Source organism: Achroia grisella, unplaced genomic scaffold (assembly GCF_030625045.1).
Source record: "Achroia grisella isolate CSIRO2021 unplaced genomic scaffold, CSIRO_AGI_Agris_v1 utg204, whole genome shotgun sequence".
Classification (NCBI taxonomy): Eukaryota; Metazoa; Arthropoda; class Insecta; order Lepidoptera; family Pyralidae; genus Achroia; species Achroia grisella.
The window spans coordinates 843473-859166 of NW_026712703.1; the positions used below are offsets into that span (position 1 = coordinate 843473).

The following is a 15694-nucleotide window of genomic DNA, read 5'->3' on the forward strand; positions in this document are numbered from 1 at the left end:
TACAAATTAAGTAATTTCATGTATAAGAATTACATTGAGATCTACACTATTCAGCTGCAAAATCAATGTAAGTTTATTACTTACAGTATTCTTATAGACATACAACATTTTACTGTTGCACTTTCCGGGTTGTAGATATTTACAAGAGACTGAAAATTGTCATTTCAGTTCTATCATGCTATTAACCTCTGAAATCAATTATTACTGAAACTTGGAACATTCGCAAAATAGATTACAATGTGTGAAACTATCGGTTCGGTACTGTATAATAATACAGTTGCTTCATTTATTAATTTCTCATATTCATAAACATGTTTACAATAATAATAAAATCACATCACAATAATGTATTCAAGGGTTTAAAGTTAAGCACGCAATATGACGTACGTAGCCGTGATGAAGCCATGATACACGCACACATACGTGAACAATTGGGCGTGCGTCACATTAAATTATTTCAGCTAAGTAATTCCGAGCGGTTAATTATTGTGCACAACCTGGGAGGAGAGTTGAGAATGTAATTATTATTAAACTTTACGATTGTCTCACTTTACCCCTTTACTTTGAAATCTCGAAGCGAAACGCCATAAGCGACTGCACCCGTCATTGGACTTGAAACAAACCACCGCTCACAGTAAGATTGGAATTAGATATTCAAATTTATAATATACGACTACTGTATATACGCCTGTACAGTTCGGTTACATTAGATCCTTAGATCCTAAGGGAGTTTCTTGCCTTGTTGCGGTACAGGACTCATATTCGACGGGTGGATATGGAAAACTTCCAATGTAAACCGAAATATAACACGAATTTAAATCGATTTAATCAAGTTAGATTTACATACATATTTTATTAAGACAGAAAATAAATAATGATATGAAAAGATTTATATAACTCTATGTGATATGTAGTATGTGTATATATAGTTATATATTAATATACAAGCAACGAAAAGTTTTCATCCGCCATATTTTTGGTCATTTTATAACTGTATATTTTTTGATGTCGACTGTACATTGAAATTAGAAATATGTAGCATAGTGGTATGAGTATATAAAACAAAACAAAAACAGATTAAAAAGTTTCCAGATGAGTGACTTAATTATACAATAGTTCTGATGCCTGGGGCGAGTACCGCTCAACTCAACATAACACAACCCTTCGCTTCTTGCGAAAATACCATTAACATTCAGTAGTACAATTATAGACACATTAATAGTTTGGATTTATGGCATACGAACTGTGGATAGACAGTGCGATGATCTGTTCAAAATTATTGGAAACGATGATATACATGGAGTAGATATAAGTTAGTTGTAGTTTAGAACTTAATGTGCTATGGTCGTCGTCGATCTCTTATTGTATTATTTTACTGGCTATAATAGAATAGCAGAGAGGGTGGCCTCACTGACTCCACTGAGTTGTAAACCGTTTTGTCTCCTACATTAGTTTTAAATTTTATTATTGTATGGGCAACAATTGTATTAGTTTTTGTTTGAGACAAATAAAGATTGTTATTATTATAAAAACGTATAAATTGAAGTAATCCCGGTACTTGTTGCTGTAAGCAGATGATGATCAAATCAAATCAAATCAATAATCATTTATTCATGTAAGTTACGCAATAATTGAAAAGAACTGGCAAGAAAGTCACGTCAAATTGTTTTTTAAAAGCCAGTTAATTACATTGTTTACTTCTATAGGTTACATATGTAGGTCTATGTCTAATATGATATGAAAATCTCTTGCATGGACCACTATTGCTATCCACGTTTGTTCTTTACGCAATCTATTATATATTTATATTAATAATAGCAAATTGCACTTTTGTATTCAATACAGTAGTACAATAGTATACAATAAAACAAAAATGTATATGTTAGAAAATGAATATTCCAATTAGAAAATCACGCAACAAAATTGTATGTAGAACAGAAATTTAATATTTCCATTGTTAAATATTTGAGCATTACACGCCTCGGGAGTAACACGCGCGCAAAGTTTTCCCCCAAGAAAATAAGGATAATTATTTATCCTTACACAGACACGAAACAAGCATTTACTGTTTCAATAACAATAATTGACTTATGTTTTATACATATTCAATTTGATATTTTATTATGAAAGTATAAGTCAAAGTAAAAGTAAGATCCATTAAAAAAGTTTAAATAACGATATGACATAAAAATCCGATTTTAGTTCAGTGTTTTTCTACTATCAATTTATAAGCTCATTTTATTAAATTAAAACATAACTTTAGATTGAGTCATACTGTAATTACTATCAGTTATCGAATACTTTAATGTAAGTTTGTACCAACTGTCACTTTGAATTACAATCTAACCGCTTTCAATATTCCACTTTACCACCGCTAGATGGCGCGCGTGTGGTCAAGTCGCGTGCGCAATGTAACCAGAGCGACACGCGCAAGTAATTCAATATGGCCGCCCGATGGCCCGCGTATCGGTACTTACCTTGTAGGAATGGCACTTTAATATCCAGTCGTTAATGTCACTTAGGTATTGTTGACTTAGCTCAATGAGTGAACATTAAGAAAACCACAAGTCTGCATGATTAAACCTTACAAATGTATCGTAGTACGTTGTTAAAAGAATCTTAGAACATTTTCTTATCAATAAAGTTGTATGCATGTAGGTAATCTCTAGTGTTAATTTGTTTACGTCATTAAAGTGTGGTGTTTAAATTCTTAAATGCCTCGTATATCATCACATATCAAGAGTTAAATGAAAAAAGGTTTTAATATACCACGCCTAAGGACAAGTTTTTGTATCAGAAATTGCATCAATAATCAGACAAAAATCTTTAACTTTTTTGTGTTTTTCCATTTCAATGAAGCAGTAATTCATAGCACTGTTTACAAAGTACTTAAAAATGGTAATACGTTCCCGAGAAAGCCATACAAAACTGTACCAAGAGTAAAATGCAACTTTGTGAATATATTTCATAAAGGAATGTAATAAAAGTGTAACATTGTAACCGAATCGACGTAGAGTTAAACCACTACGCGATAACCTCACAAATCCTTTAATAAAGATCCCATAATTCAACTGGACAGTGAAGTAAACAAACAAGATTGAAGTTGCCGATTTTTGTGGCACACCTCGATGTTGCACAATGGTGCGAAAGCTGGCGCGGGGCGGCAACAATGCGTCGTTGGTGTATCTGCGCGGGCGCATCTCGCGGTGGCTCGTTAGGCGCTGGGGGCGGTTGTTTGCACTGTGGGAGCTAGCTCTCGCCAGTTACAGGCTTCGTGATGGACGGTACAAATCCTATTCATAAATGATATTGCTTAAAGATATATTGCAGGTTTTAATGGACAGAATTTATTGAACTATTTAGAATTAGCTTCATTAACAAAAATTTGTCATTAAAATCCCCATAATATGCTGATATTATGTGGATTTTACTCAAGGCAGTGTTGACGCCATTCGAACGTGTACCAAAGTTGCAACAATTTGAATACGAACATCCAAAATGTTGCACTGACTACGACTATACAAAGATATTGGAATAAATATGTAGCTTATAATTATGATTTCAGTAAACTTTACACTTTACTAGTTTGGTATAGTAGTCTTTAAATTATTCTCTACATAATACGGACAACCCGTGCCTTAAAATGGGACTTTGTCGTATAGTATATCGACAAATAGGTATATTATTAAAACGATGGTGATACAGAGGCACAGTTTTGTCGGCGTGCTGACATAAAGAGGTAACTACATTGCCGTATCTATAAATCGACCGTCATCCAACAAAATCCTATTAATCACTCATCCACATAATCAGACTAAACGGATTTTATCTTTATTCATTGATTTAGCATATGCGAAACAGTGTAATTTAGTTTCAGCTCGATAATGTTCACATCGTCAGCATTGTAAAAGCTTTCATATCAATTGAATCCATTAGCTGAGTACACATGTCCTGTGTATTTGTTGTCAGTTTTTATCATTGGCCAGTATGTTTGTCCGATCGGTCATTTCCACATTATTGATGGTATGTTTCCAATACGGGAGCTTGTCGTTTTCCAGGTTTTCACGAAACTGAATTTTATGTCTGTGATAATAGAGCTCTGCATATTTGAAGAGGACAATGTAATTATGTTTGCTAGTACTTCAATAGGTAGGCCTTTTTGGGCATTTTTATGTCTATATTGTTTGAATTAGAATTTATGTTGATAAGACATAATACTGATGTTAGAATGCAATCTATTTACTTAGATTGTACATTATTGGGAACATGAGTATTAATAATAAATTTTAGAAATATTATTAATTTATAATGTTAAGATTGTTATAATATTTCAAAAATAACGCTATTATACATATAGTTACTAGATGATTTAATTTTTTCTGCATCAATATCGCAAGTTCTTTACAATGCAAAGCCATAAAAAACTCTTAGTGTATCTACCCCCATGCCATTTGTCCATTGACCAGCACTTAGCTTAACAAAAACTGATAGTTGTAAGACAAAAGAGCAACAAAACCGCGGTAACAAGAGCGGGCCATTTCGTTCGTAAATAAACTAAGCGGTAAGAATTAACAGGATAAAAGCTTAAAAGAGTAGCCGAAGCAGATTTATGTCGCGATGATCGCAATCGACCCGATTCTCCGTGTAACAAGCCTTTTATTTTTTTGATTGATAAAGGAATTCCTCGATGTGTTGTGTCGAACACTATACCTTGAGTTTTAAGTTGATTTATCTAATTCACATTTGGATATGAATTCGAAATCATCATTTGGATATGGTTTGAAATCATCATTTGCATATGGTAGTGCAGAAATTGTAACGCGTTTCTTGTAAATGAATAAGATAGAAGGTTATTAGTTTTAATATCTGGAGATTAGCTAATAAGCAGGTTAGTGTGTAAATATAGCCCTAATTTATTTACAAAGTAGAAACATTGCACTACGGAACGAAAAAGAAAGAACTGAATGCCGGACGTTGTTATCTCATTTCATGCTATGCATGTAGTAGCGATCGATTCGTTATCAATATATTCTATTGCCACATTTTTGGGGGTTTGCAAATAACTACTTAATTTATTAATTTAAAAATACATTACAATACCCAGTTTATATTAAAAGTATACAGTGCGTTAAGAATAGTATAAAGACAAAATTATCCTGCTTATTTTTTCCTCTCAAGGCTGAATTATTATATTTAGTCAGGTGTTCGGGCTTAATAATTCTCATCTCCGGGAGTGAACAAATAAAATCTAAAGAATACGTAAAGTACGTAAGATATGACTAGCTACAATATCAGATCATTTCCTATTCATTGCCACTACTACTTATATTCACACGTACAAATCGACAGCGTGTTATGGCAAGGCTTTCAGTGAACCCTTCCCGTGGTTATCTGATAACGCAGTGAATGCAGGACACATTTGTCTGTACGTCACCCACTCTATAGTAGTGTAAAAATTGTCAGCGAATGTGCCTAGATAGTAATCTGCTATTTTGTCACCCACAGAGGGGACGGGTTCAATGTTTACATAAACATCTAGAGATATATTACTGCGTAAAATACCTCAGTCAGAGACAACTATTGTTAAAAATGCACGTATATTATATTTTAATGCTTTTAAAACGATGTCACTCGTCGAGTATTATATGTTAATTTTCGAAACCAATAACCAATTTTCAACAAATATTCACATTTAATATTTAAAAACATGGGTCATATAGAAATATATTAACCTTAAAATAAGTTCTTGTAAAATGTAATATTAGAGAAACTTATTAATAAAAAATCGTAATGATGAACTATTATAGCATTACAAAATCGAAACTCTAAATAGAATAGAATCTAAATCTAAGGAGAATGCCTAATGGGTTAAAGGTTAAGAACATACCTATTCTTAGCTTTCCATAAACAGATACATAATTATTATTCCAGTTTCATAAATATGTATTTATATTTTAAAAAATAGTATAATATAATATTCAGAATAACAACTTTGTACTAGTTACAGGGTAACTAGTACAAAATTTGAAGTTTTCACAAAAACAACACAAGCAACAAATATAAAAGTTCTAAATGTGGATATATAAATATGTAAAATTAAAAATACCTCATAAATTGTTTATAATGCTCTTTTATATATAAATTTATTTATACATGAGCGAATCGGATCAAAGAAATAAAATACAACACATGCACTGTAACACCTATCAATTGAGCCGAGGCGAATCCAGCGAGTGATTGCTGTAATTTCTATAAAAAAATCAACGGTAATGTTCACCAGACACATCGATTCGAAAAAATGTTTCATCAACAATAATTTTATTATCGTAATAACAAAATTACGGGTTTCATTTATAAATGAATTTCATTCTTAATGCGTTCTATTTAGAGAGCTTTTCCCCTGGCGTTTGCTTACATGTTGGGGGGGAGATGGAACCTTTTGTTAGCCTATAGCATTATTATTTCTCATTTTGTTTTGTTTATTAATACAATTGGCTGGAGGCGCAATATTGATATTCAAGTCTGATGATGACTCGGGACTTGAGTTTTCTTTTCGATCTATGTTTTTTTATGAGTTTTATAACATTTACATTTCTTTTCTTTTGTTTAAGTAAGGGGAGGGAAGATTATATTATGTGTTCTATGAAATTTATATTATCTGAAAGTGGTTGATAAATACAATGAGTTATAGAATGAGTACGTGTTATTATTGCATTTGTACAAGTCAACGTTTCCGAGTCGCTGAGAACATGGCATCCATAGTGCACCAAGATATTTCTCATGGGTAAAATGAAATGACGTGAATAAATAACTCGCAGAAATATCAATTAAACAATTATGCTGTCCGAATGGAATCGTGTGTAATGATAGTGGGTTGGGCTATAACTCAGGCGCATCTGTTCTACGGCTATTTGCAAAGGCACGACGCACGGCGAACTCGCACTGTATTGCCTGTCTCCGGAGCCCTAGCTTTGACGTTGGCTTATGACTAGGTAGTAATCTATTACTAGGGTCTCAATATTTGGTATTTACTTTCCGTACTTAAAGCTCAAATACTACGAATATGGTATTGACTATAAATATAGCAAGTAACCACGCATTTAATAGATACGTTTATATGAGTACCTAATAGCTAATATTTTAAGCAATTTGTATAAACTATGAATATTGACAGTACTGCTTCAAGCGTTTATTCACATACTAAGATTGACCATAAAGAATTATTACATCAAAACTGCTATTTACCGACTAATTCTAATTTTAATAATTTTGCGTAATAACGCAATAAACGTAATGTGATGCAAATGAAACTAGTGTCGTTATAAATATACTGGATACGGGAACATACAATATACCTATATAAGTATATGATCTTAAATGCTGAGAGTAGCTAATCAATGTTACCTATACGTCCGAGTACGCAGAATCGATTCATGCAAGTTCTTGACTAATATCGATTATAACATTTACATTGACAAGGCTTCCAGCATACAGTGTCTCCATATCCATAATCTGTGATAATTTCACATGTTAATTCAGTAACGGCATCCACATGTTTCTGAGAAAGTGGACGTAATTTTTCTGGTTCCGTGTAATTTTATGATTAAATTATAAAATAGCATTTTCTAGACATCGCCATCATTATTTCTAAATTGACTCTACAACTTCAAATGGTATCAAGTAAAATTTGGCTTTTGCGTTATTATTTTTACATGAAAGGGTAACAATTTATCTATATCCCTTTATAAATTTTTGCTATTATCTTAAAAGTAGGAGTTGCAAAAATAATTCTTACCTTTTTCATAACTAATCTGTCTCTCCTGCTGTCTTGCATTGTCAGCCGCGACCTTAAGGAGTCCTTGTATATTTCTAAGCAAGGTTTCAGTCGAGGAAACCAGCGTGTCCGCACTAGGGTCGACCTGTACAGCTGGTGGGGTTCCTGTGGTTGCAGCATAACTGACTGGCGCTGGAGAGTTAGCTGAGGGTAGCTCGCGTTCACCATCGCTGAGATCTGCACCTGGAAAAATTTCACCCTAATTAACTAATACCCGAAAAAACGCTAACCACATTTAATATAATAAAAAATATATACCTACTTATTTCTGATCATTTCCACTATTAGTGGTGTTAACATATAATCTTAAATTTTAATAAATAAAACATACATACATATAACAATCTAATTCAGTATATACTCGTAGAAAAAACACGATAATATTTGATACAAACTAACGTAAAAAACATAAACATGATCAAAAAAACAAAAAAAAATTGATCTTTTTGTTGCTACATTAATCAGATATGTTAAATAAGTAGAGTATTTTTTTTAAATACTTATACTTAAAGATATTATTAATAGCGTAATATAAAGCGTTTCGACTACCTGACAGAAAATGAGTAACCGTAAGATATAGACGTCATTAAATATGGATATTAGGAAATATACGTATGCATTGATCTCCTTAAGAACTACTAAGGTATCATGCCTGCGTACCCTGAAATTCACTTCTTTACTCGTCACACGGAAACATCTGCTTGACGACAGAAATAGAAATAGGAAGTTGGACAAAATGTCAATACAGCCTATTTATAAGTTAGTAGAATAGCTTTGAAGTATTAATTTCAGGTATTATTGTCATTAAACTTTAAGGACATATTCCGGAAAATGATGACGCAAGTTTTAATATTATTAAATATTCATATAAGGCATGCTTGTTACAATAAATCATTAGTGGCAATAACTGCTTCATAAGAAGCCCTAAATGGAATGTGTGTATAAAACCAAAAAGCATGCGACACCGACAAACATCGATATTCGAGAATCGCGTGCGTGTATCATTCGTATCGCAATTATTGTAGCGATGAACATCGATATCGCGTGGTGATCATCGGCGTAGTGCTTTGATGGAGTTCATCGAATACGGCTGCCTATTCCAGATATTCACCATTATAATAGAAACGTTAACAACATTTCAAAAATTTAATATATTACGTATTAAATCATTAATTAAATAAAACATTTAAATAAAGCTTTTGATTTCACCATATTATTTATTGTCAAAAATAATATGTAATGCATGTAATATATAATCTGTAACTAATATATAATAAGAATGTTTAACTGTATTCCCAAAACAAATTGCATTTCTAAAATGATTGTTTAGAAATATCTTCTAATACCAATTGTTAAATTGGTAAATAATAGTAATGCTGACCCTACAACAGTTTTTTTTTTACAATATAATAAGATTATATGCATAGTTATTGAAATAATTGGCTAGTATGTCATATTATATTCCCAAAACAAATTGCATTTCTAAAATGATTGTTTAGAAATATCTTCTAATACCCATTGTTAAATTGGTAAATAATAGTAATGCTGACCCTACAACAGTTTTTTTACAATAGAATAAGATTATATGCATAGTTATTGAAATAATTGGCGAGTATATCATATTATATTATATGTAATATATATTGTTTGCGCGTAAAAAATTATAATTTTGTTCGAAACCTATAACGTTAGAAGGAATTTGAATAATCACAAATATTTCACGAACAGACACTTCGCCGTCATAGTAAAAGGAAAATTGACAGTACTCAGATTAGACATAAATAATTGTGGATCAAGTGGAATTTATAATTATTTATATTCACTTTAGTCATGTTTACATTCGTCTTTCCGCAATGTAACGTCATAACGAATAAAGATTTTTAGCGAGTCTGTAACTATACGAGCAAATCCAAATACGAGTATGAGAGTAGATCTTATATACATTATTATGGCTATTATAACATATCACGATAATTATAATACTAATTACAATTTGTATAAGTAGATAGCAATTACATTTTGCTTATTTGTGTTCGTGCATTATTATTTTTGGGTCTACTTTTTTATTTTAGATGCAATAATTATTACCATAAACTACGTTTTTAATCATACGAAGTATGTCATTCAGCAGAATAAGGACATAAGGCAGTCGACATCGAATGGGCTGTCTCTAACCGATTTATATGCCTCGCTGCACTATCGAACAAGTCGCTCCTTTTGCGAAACCACAACTGGGACTGAACTGCGACTCCAATGTTTCACATCGATTATTTATAATTACCTAGATGACATTAAAGAAGAGTATTCGTCCGGAAAAATACACATAAATAAATTATACTGCAGCACTTTAATATAATGACCAATAAATATTAACTGTTAATTTAATGACTTTGATGAAACTTAAAAGTACATTTTATTATTTCACAATTTGACGTGATAATTACAATAATGTACCAACACGTTATGTCAAAAACAGACCTCACACATAAAAAAGAAAGTGTTTCGATTGACGTCTCTCACGGTCTAAAATAATCTATCGATACATTTAATTTAACTGACAAGATAGTGAACGCTCATCAAATAATGAAGACAACATCGTTTCGTCATTGTCGATGCGCACGATAGCACTCTTGGGTTGTCACAACACCATCTTTCTAATAAGGCCAATTAACAGGATCCTATAATGTGGTCACAGTCAAAATTAAACTCTCTTCCACATACCAAGGACAGAGATTTGATTGTTTCCCTCAATACAATTGAAGACTTTACGGATTAGTAATAATTTCAGACTATACATGATTGAAAGAAATAGGCAATGCCAGACTGACAAAGATCAAAGTTGAATGACATTATAAACAAAAAGTATTTTATAGTTGAATGGACTGATCGTGATGAGCGTGATTGGCCGAATTAATCGTGTATATAATACGTATTTAAAAACATAAATGTAATTTTGAAGCTAAAAAGTCATTTATGATTGTTCTGATATTTCAAGTAAATTTATCCGATTACTCGATTCGTCATAACGTGTGCTCATCCCACAAATTCGTGGTTAAGAGAACATTTTCTATAAAATTGTTGGCAAGTATACGTTCCCACGCTCTAGGAGCATTATGTATATACTGAACCAGCATTAACTACAGTACACAATCCTTATTGTTTCGCTTAATTTAGCTATTGTACGCTACGATTATTTACATTTCTGGTTGCTTGTTTTGAGTAGCGTCGTCGTCTCTATCGCGAACTATCATTAATGACTTTCTAATCACTTCAGAACATCTTTTGCTAAACACTCGAAAAGTTAATAAACTGTATTCTAGTTATTATAAAATCGACTCTATGCTTTTTGATATACCTTTCCTACAATTTCAATTATATTTATTCGTAAGCATTAAATATGAATGACTATTTGTAAACATTCATTTGATATATCATTGTAACCGGATATTATTAAAGCCTAATCAGTGTCTCACTACTTGGCAAACGGCATGTTAATAATAAATAAGTTTAAATGGAAGCTATCTAATAATAACATTTAATTTTATATAGTAAGGTAATTTAGTGATGTAACAATATGCGTCTACCAATCTTTTATTTGATTTACGAAATTAAATAGATTAAAATATTGTATACAATAATAGATCTAATGAACAAATAGCTGTGGATATTTGGAGTATAATTGTGACCGGGTAAATTGTCATGCCATCCATTATGATGGATATGGCTTATTTAATAGAGTTAATAGTTAGAACTTTCCTCTAGCTAATAAAAAGTTATAGTTATTTATTATAGAAAAGAGAGAAGTTTCTTAACTATAAATTAATAATATGAAACTTTCATATGAACTAAAAGCAATAGAGGCGACATAATAATGTTTTATTACATGGAACATTACAAGTAAACGTGTTGTGTCTCGGGATCAAGTTAGAAAATCTATGGAAATTACAAACACGGTCGTGTGATCATTTGCTAATCGTTTTTCGAATAGTGTGCTATGGCTATTTATCATATATCATTAATTTCTAAGTTGGCAATAAGCAAGAGTAAGCAGGAAATACATTTATTTGTTTACAACCTAATATATTAATTCATTCGAGTGTAATGTTCCGTTGTAAAGTAATTAACGTCGAATGTCCACTTACAATGTATTGAGTGGTAGCCATTTTACACTTATTATAATAATAAGTGTTTCCAGTTTCTAGAATAAAAGGAACGCGGTTTTATGGCTGATAATTTTCGAACTATGAATGCTGAAGGTTCCAGAGCTATTACTGGGTAATTTTGCCGTGCATTACATGCCGAGTATATTGAACGGGTGATACCACTAGCTGTGTTAATCCTGCACGGACACTTTGCTGTCATGCCTAGCTGTGATTACATCGGAAAGAGAGAAAATTACTCATTAATATCGAGTCGACATTTATGCGAAACTGAATTAAACTTCGCGGTGCACGCCGTTAATAATTGGTTCCGGTGGGCGAAGCGCTCACGTGACCTTATATAATATTTTAGCTTGTAATTGAGCTTTTAGGATTTGTAAGATACATTAGGTTTTTATATATTTTTCGTAAGTTTATAATAAATATTTTGAAATATTTGTATTTATAATGGACCTAATAAGTAGGTGTGTGACTATATATAGTATTTTTTTATTATACATATAGGTACTGCATTAGAATTATTTAAATATTAGTAATTCACTTGCTGGAAAATAATAATGGATATATAGAAAGTTCAGCGGTATGGTTGCTGACTTGCTAACATAATAAAAATTATGTTTGAGTTACTATTATGTTATAGGTAGATTTTGTATGTTATCCTACACAGTTTATACTGTTTCGGATGGATAAATAAATATATAGTGTCTTAGTACCTTTTGTTATTCACTAGTCCAGATAGAAATCTATTACAAAAGGTTATACTCAAGCTTTTAACAATAGAACTACAAGTGCCAAACGGGATTATAGTTACAAATCTCTATAATTATTTCATAATAAGTATACTTTTAAAGAACCTACCGTCATCTTCATCTTTAACATTGTGGTCTTCTTGATCAGAGAGCGCCGCGTCGCTCTCATCAGTATGTGATCTCGGCGAAGCGGCTGCCGTGGCAGCTGACGGAAGCCTGGGAGGTTGAGGGGTACGCCGGGATGCGGCAGAGCTTCGACCGCTGGCAGAACCTTCGCCTCGGTCGCCGCGATCCCGGTCACCCCGATCAGACCGGTCACGATCGCCAGACCCCGACTTCGATAAATTGAGCACAGGACTGTGACCAGGGGATGAACCTGGAAATAAAAACTTAAATTAATAGAGTTTTAGACAGATTATAAAAAAAATCTTTAAGTATTTTTATCGTTTAGTTCCCACAGTGAAACACTCTGCTTAGTTTGGTACTAGATGGTGCGTGTGAATTGTCCTGAGTTATTTATTATAATAGACTCAAAAAAGTAATTTAAACCGGCCTTTTCTAGTCTACATTTTCATAATTCACGTTACATGTATATATGTGTGTGTGTATATATATGTGCTAATATATATAACTCATTCCTATTTCAATACATAACATTACAACTGGCTTTAAATAAGTATTATAAATGTGATGACTTTCAGGATTTATAATCAACATCTGTATATTAACAATTTGTAAAAGAAAGTCAAAATCAATCAGATTCTACGTAGTAAAGTTAATTTGGCCATCTTCTAGTAGCCCAAAATAGATTGCAAATTACGAAACAAGAACTTGTAAAGAGTAGTCTATAGTATTTTGTGAGGAACATTTTAATTTGGTATTAGAATTTAAAATTATTTGTTTACCACAACAGCTATATATTTCATCACTTCAAAAGGCAGCTAATATATCAAAAATAATGATTTAGTACAGTATATACCTATTCTCTCATTTGAGCTGTTGTGAGCTACGTTATTAAATTAATAAAAAATACATAAGACATTAGAATATAGTGCAATGTTACCCACCTATTCTGCCAGCGCATATGAAATTGAAATTGTGTCCCCAGGTATAATTTTCACTGTCCTTGATGTTACGATCTATAAGAAAAATCTGATTGTACAATACTAGTTAACTAAATTATAACAAGTCTATTTATTTATAAATTACATGACCTTGTGGTAATATAATATAGAAAGTGTAAGTAATTTAATCTCTTACCATTATGTGATCCCTCGCGAGCTTTATCCATTGCCATCACTCGTTCCATATCTCCTCTTTCATCGCGCAGTCTAAAACAAAAATAGGCTCCGATTAATCAAAACTAACAATAACGTACAAACTGTCAATATCTTGTTAACATCAAAAATAAGAATGCATCGGTCACGCACTACCAAATGAATCCGAACAAAGTAACTGACAAACAGTTTTATCATTTGAAACCATAAAGCATATATCCCACTGCGTGCTGGCGCTACCACAAAGGCAGAAGTATAATATTGTGGAACCCCGCTGGGCTTCTTTGTGAGCGGATGAAGACGCTGTATGCAATCATTTTGTATACCGATCTCCCGTTCCGCTACCCTAATTCCGTAACTCCTTTTGATTGTGAATTATTAGACTTCTGATGCTTCCGTTTGTATTCGTTTTTATTAATATTTACTTATTAACTTTTTTCGATTTAATATAGATGGACTTTAACGAGAGATCTTCAATTCGTTACACCTTTAACATTCAGGTTACTTAACTTTGATTCGATTCGATATTAATTAAAACTTTTATTTAATATATGGGCAAGTATACTCATATGTATAAATACCATAGCTAGATATAAAAAAATCTAGATATAAATAAAAAAAATATTACAACGCTTGAAACCAATTTCAAAGAAGTTAATGTTACCATTTTTGCACAGTAATGCCTTTTGAGCATTTGAATATAAATGACGTCTGAAAGTGAAATGTAACATACATAATAAGTGGCTGTTTTAAGCCGTCGCGGAACCCTTTTGTGGATTACAGAGCAATGCGGAAATAAAATGTACAAGAAAGTACCTATTTTTTGTGTTAATAATGTAGAAGCACAAGCTTATATTACATATATCTCATATATGCGGCTTATATTCATATAGCTTTTGAATATCAAAACATAAATCAGAGAGCGTAAATAATCTATTAAATCAAATTTATTATCTCCAAATTATCTTTTAAGGGCATTACGTACAAGTAGTCACTTACGCTATTATAACTGACCATTGACATTATTTCTTTCAGCTAGTGTAGTGCAGATACATGGACCACTTTCAATATTGAGTAATTGCTTTTTTTTAAAATACTAGCGAAACTATTGTTTTGTTACTACAATTACTTATATTTATACATAATTTAATTTAGTTAGTTTTATAATATGTGAGCAAAATAACAAGAGTGTTTTTATTGAATCCATTTAAAGATATGGAGGTATGAATGCAGTCTCTGTATTCTAGGCTACTCTGCGCTGGAACCCTCGAAATGTAGTCGTTTGGTACTTTACTGACGAGTCACGGAACTCCGTTTGAATTTAATATATTTTTCATTTCCGCCACCATTAATATGTAAATAATTCTTTGTACCTTTAGGAATCTTTTGATCGTGCGAATCCAGGTTTAGCAGTTTAATAGACTTGATATTCTTTTTAAATAACTTTAATAATTGTATTTATATTTTTACGGTATATAATAATAGAATTAAAAGGAATAATAAAAAAATATAAAGGTATAATGTAACGTTAAAGTTATCCATACTAATATTATAAAATCTACAGCGTATAGACCTGCTTGTCATATTATTACCTTTAACGGCAGTATTTTAATTAAATTTGATGGTCTTTTTCTCAAAACAGTCAAAGACGCGGGTAACAGCTAGTAAGTTATA

The 15694-nt window shown here is 31.9% G+C and overlaps 1 protein-coding gene across 15 annotated transcripts in view; it reads right to left on the reverse strand.

The window, feature by feature from the left end:
- LOC131841918 (dachshund homolog 1) overlaps positions 1-15694 on the reverse strand; it is a 169676-nt gene that overhangs the window by 51955 nt on the left and 102027 nt on the right. For 8 of the 15 annotated variants that reach the window (XM_059190304.1, XM_059190303.1, XM_059190302.1 and 5 more), the window contains 4 exons: positions 14004-14074; positions 13811-13882; positions 12853-13119; positions 7796-8017 (listed from right to left, as the gene is read on the reverse strand). In XM_059190304.1, the coding sequence (XP_059046287.1) occupies positions 7796-8017; positions 12853-13119; positions 13811-13882; positions 14004-14074 (632 nt within the window). The remainder of the gene's footprint in view (positions 1-7795; positions 8018-12852; positions 13120-13810; positions 13883-14003; positions 14075-15694) is intronic. The other 7 variants (XM_059190308.1, XM_059190307.1, XM_059190306.1 and 4 more) reach the window with 3 other exon arrangements.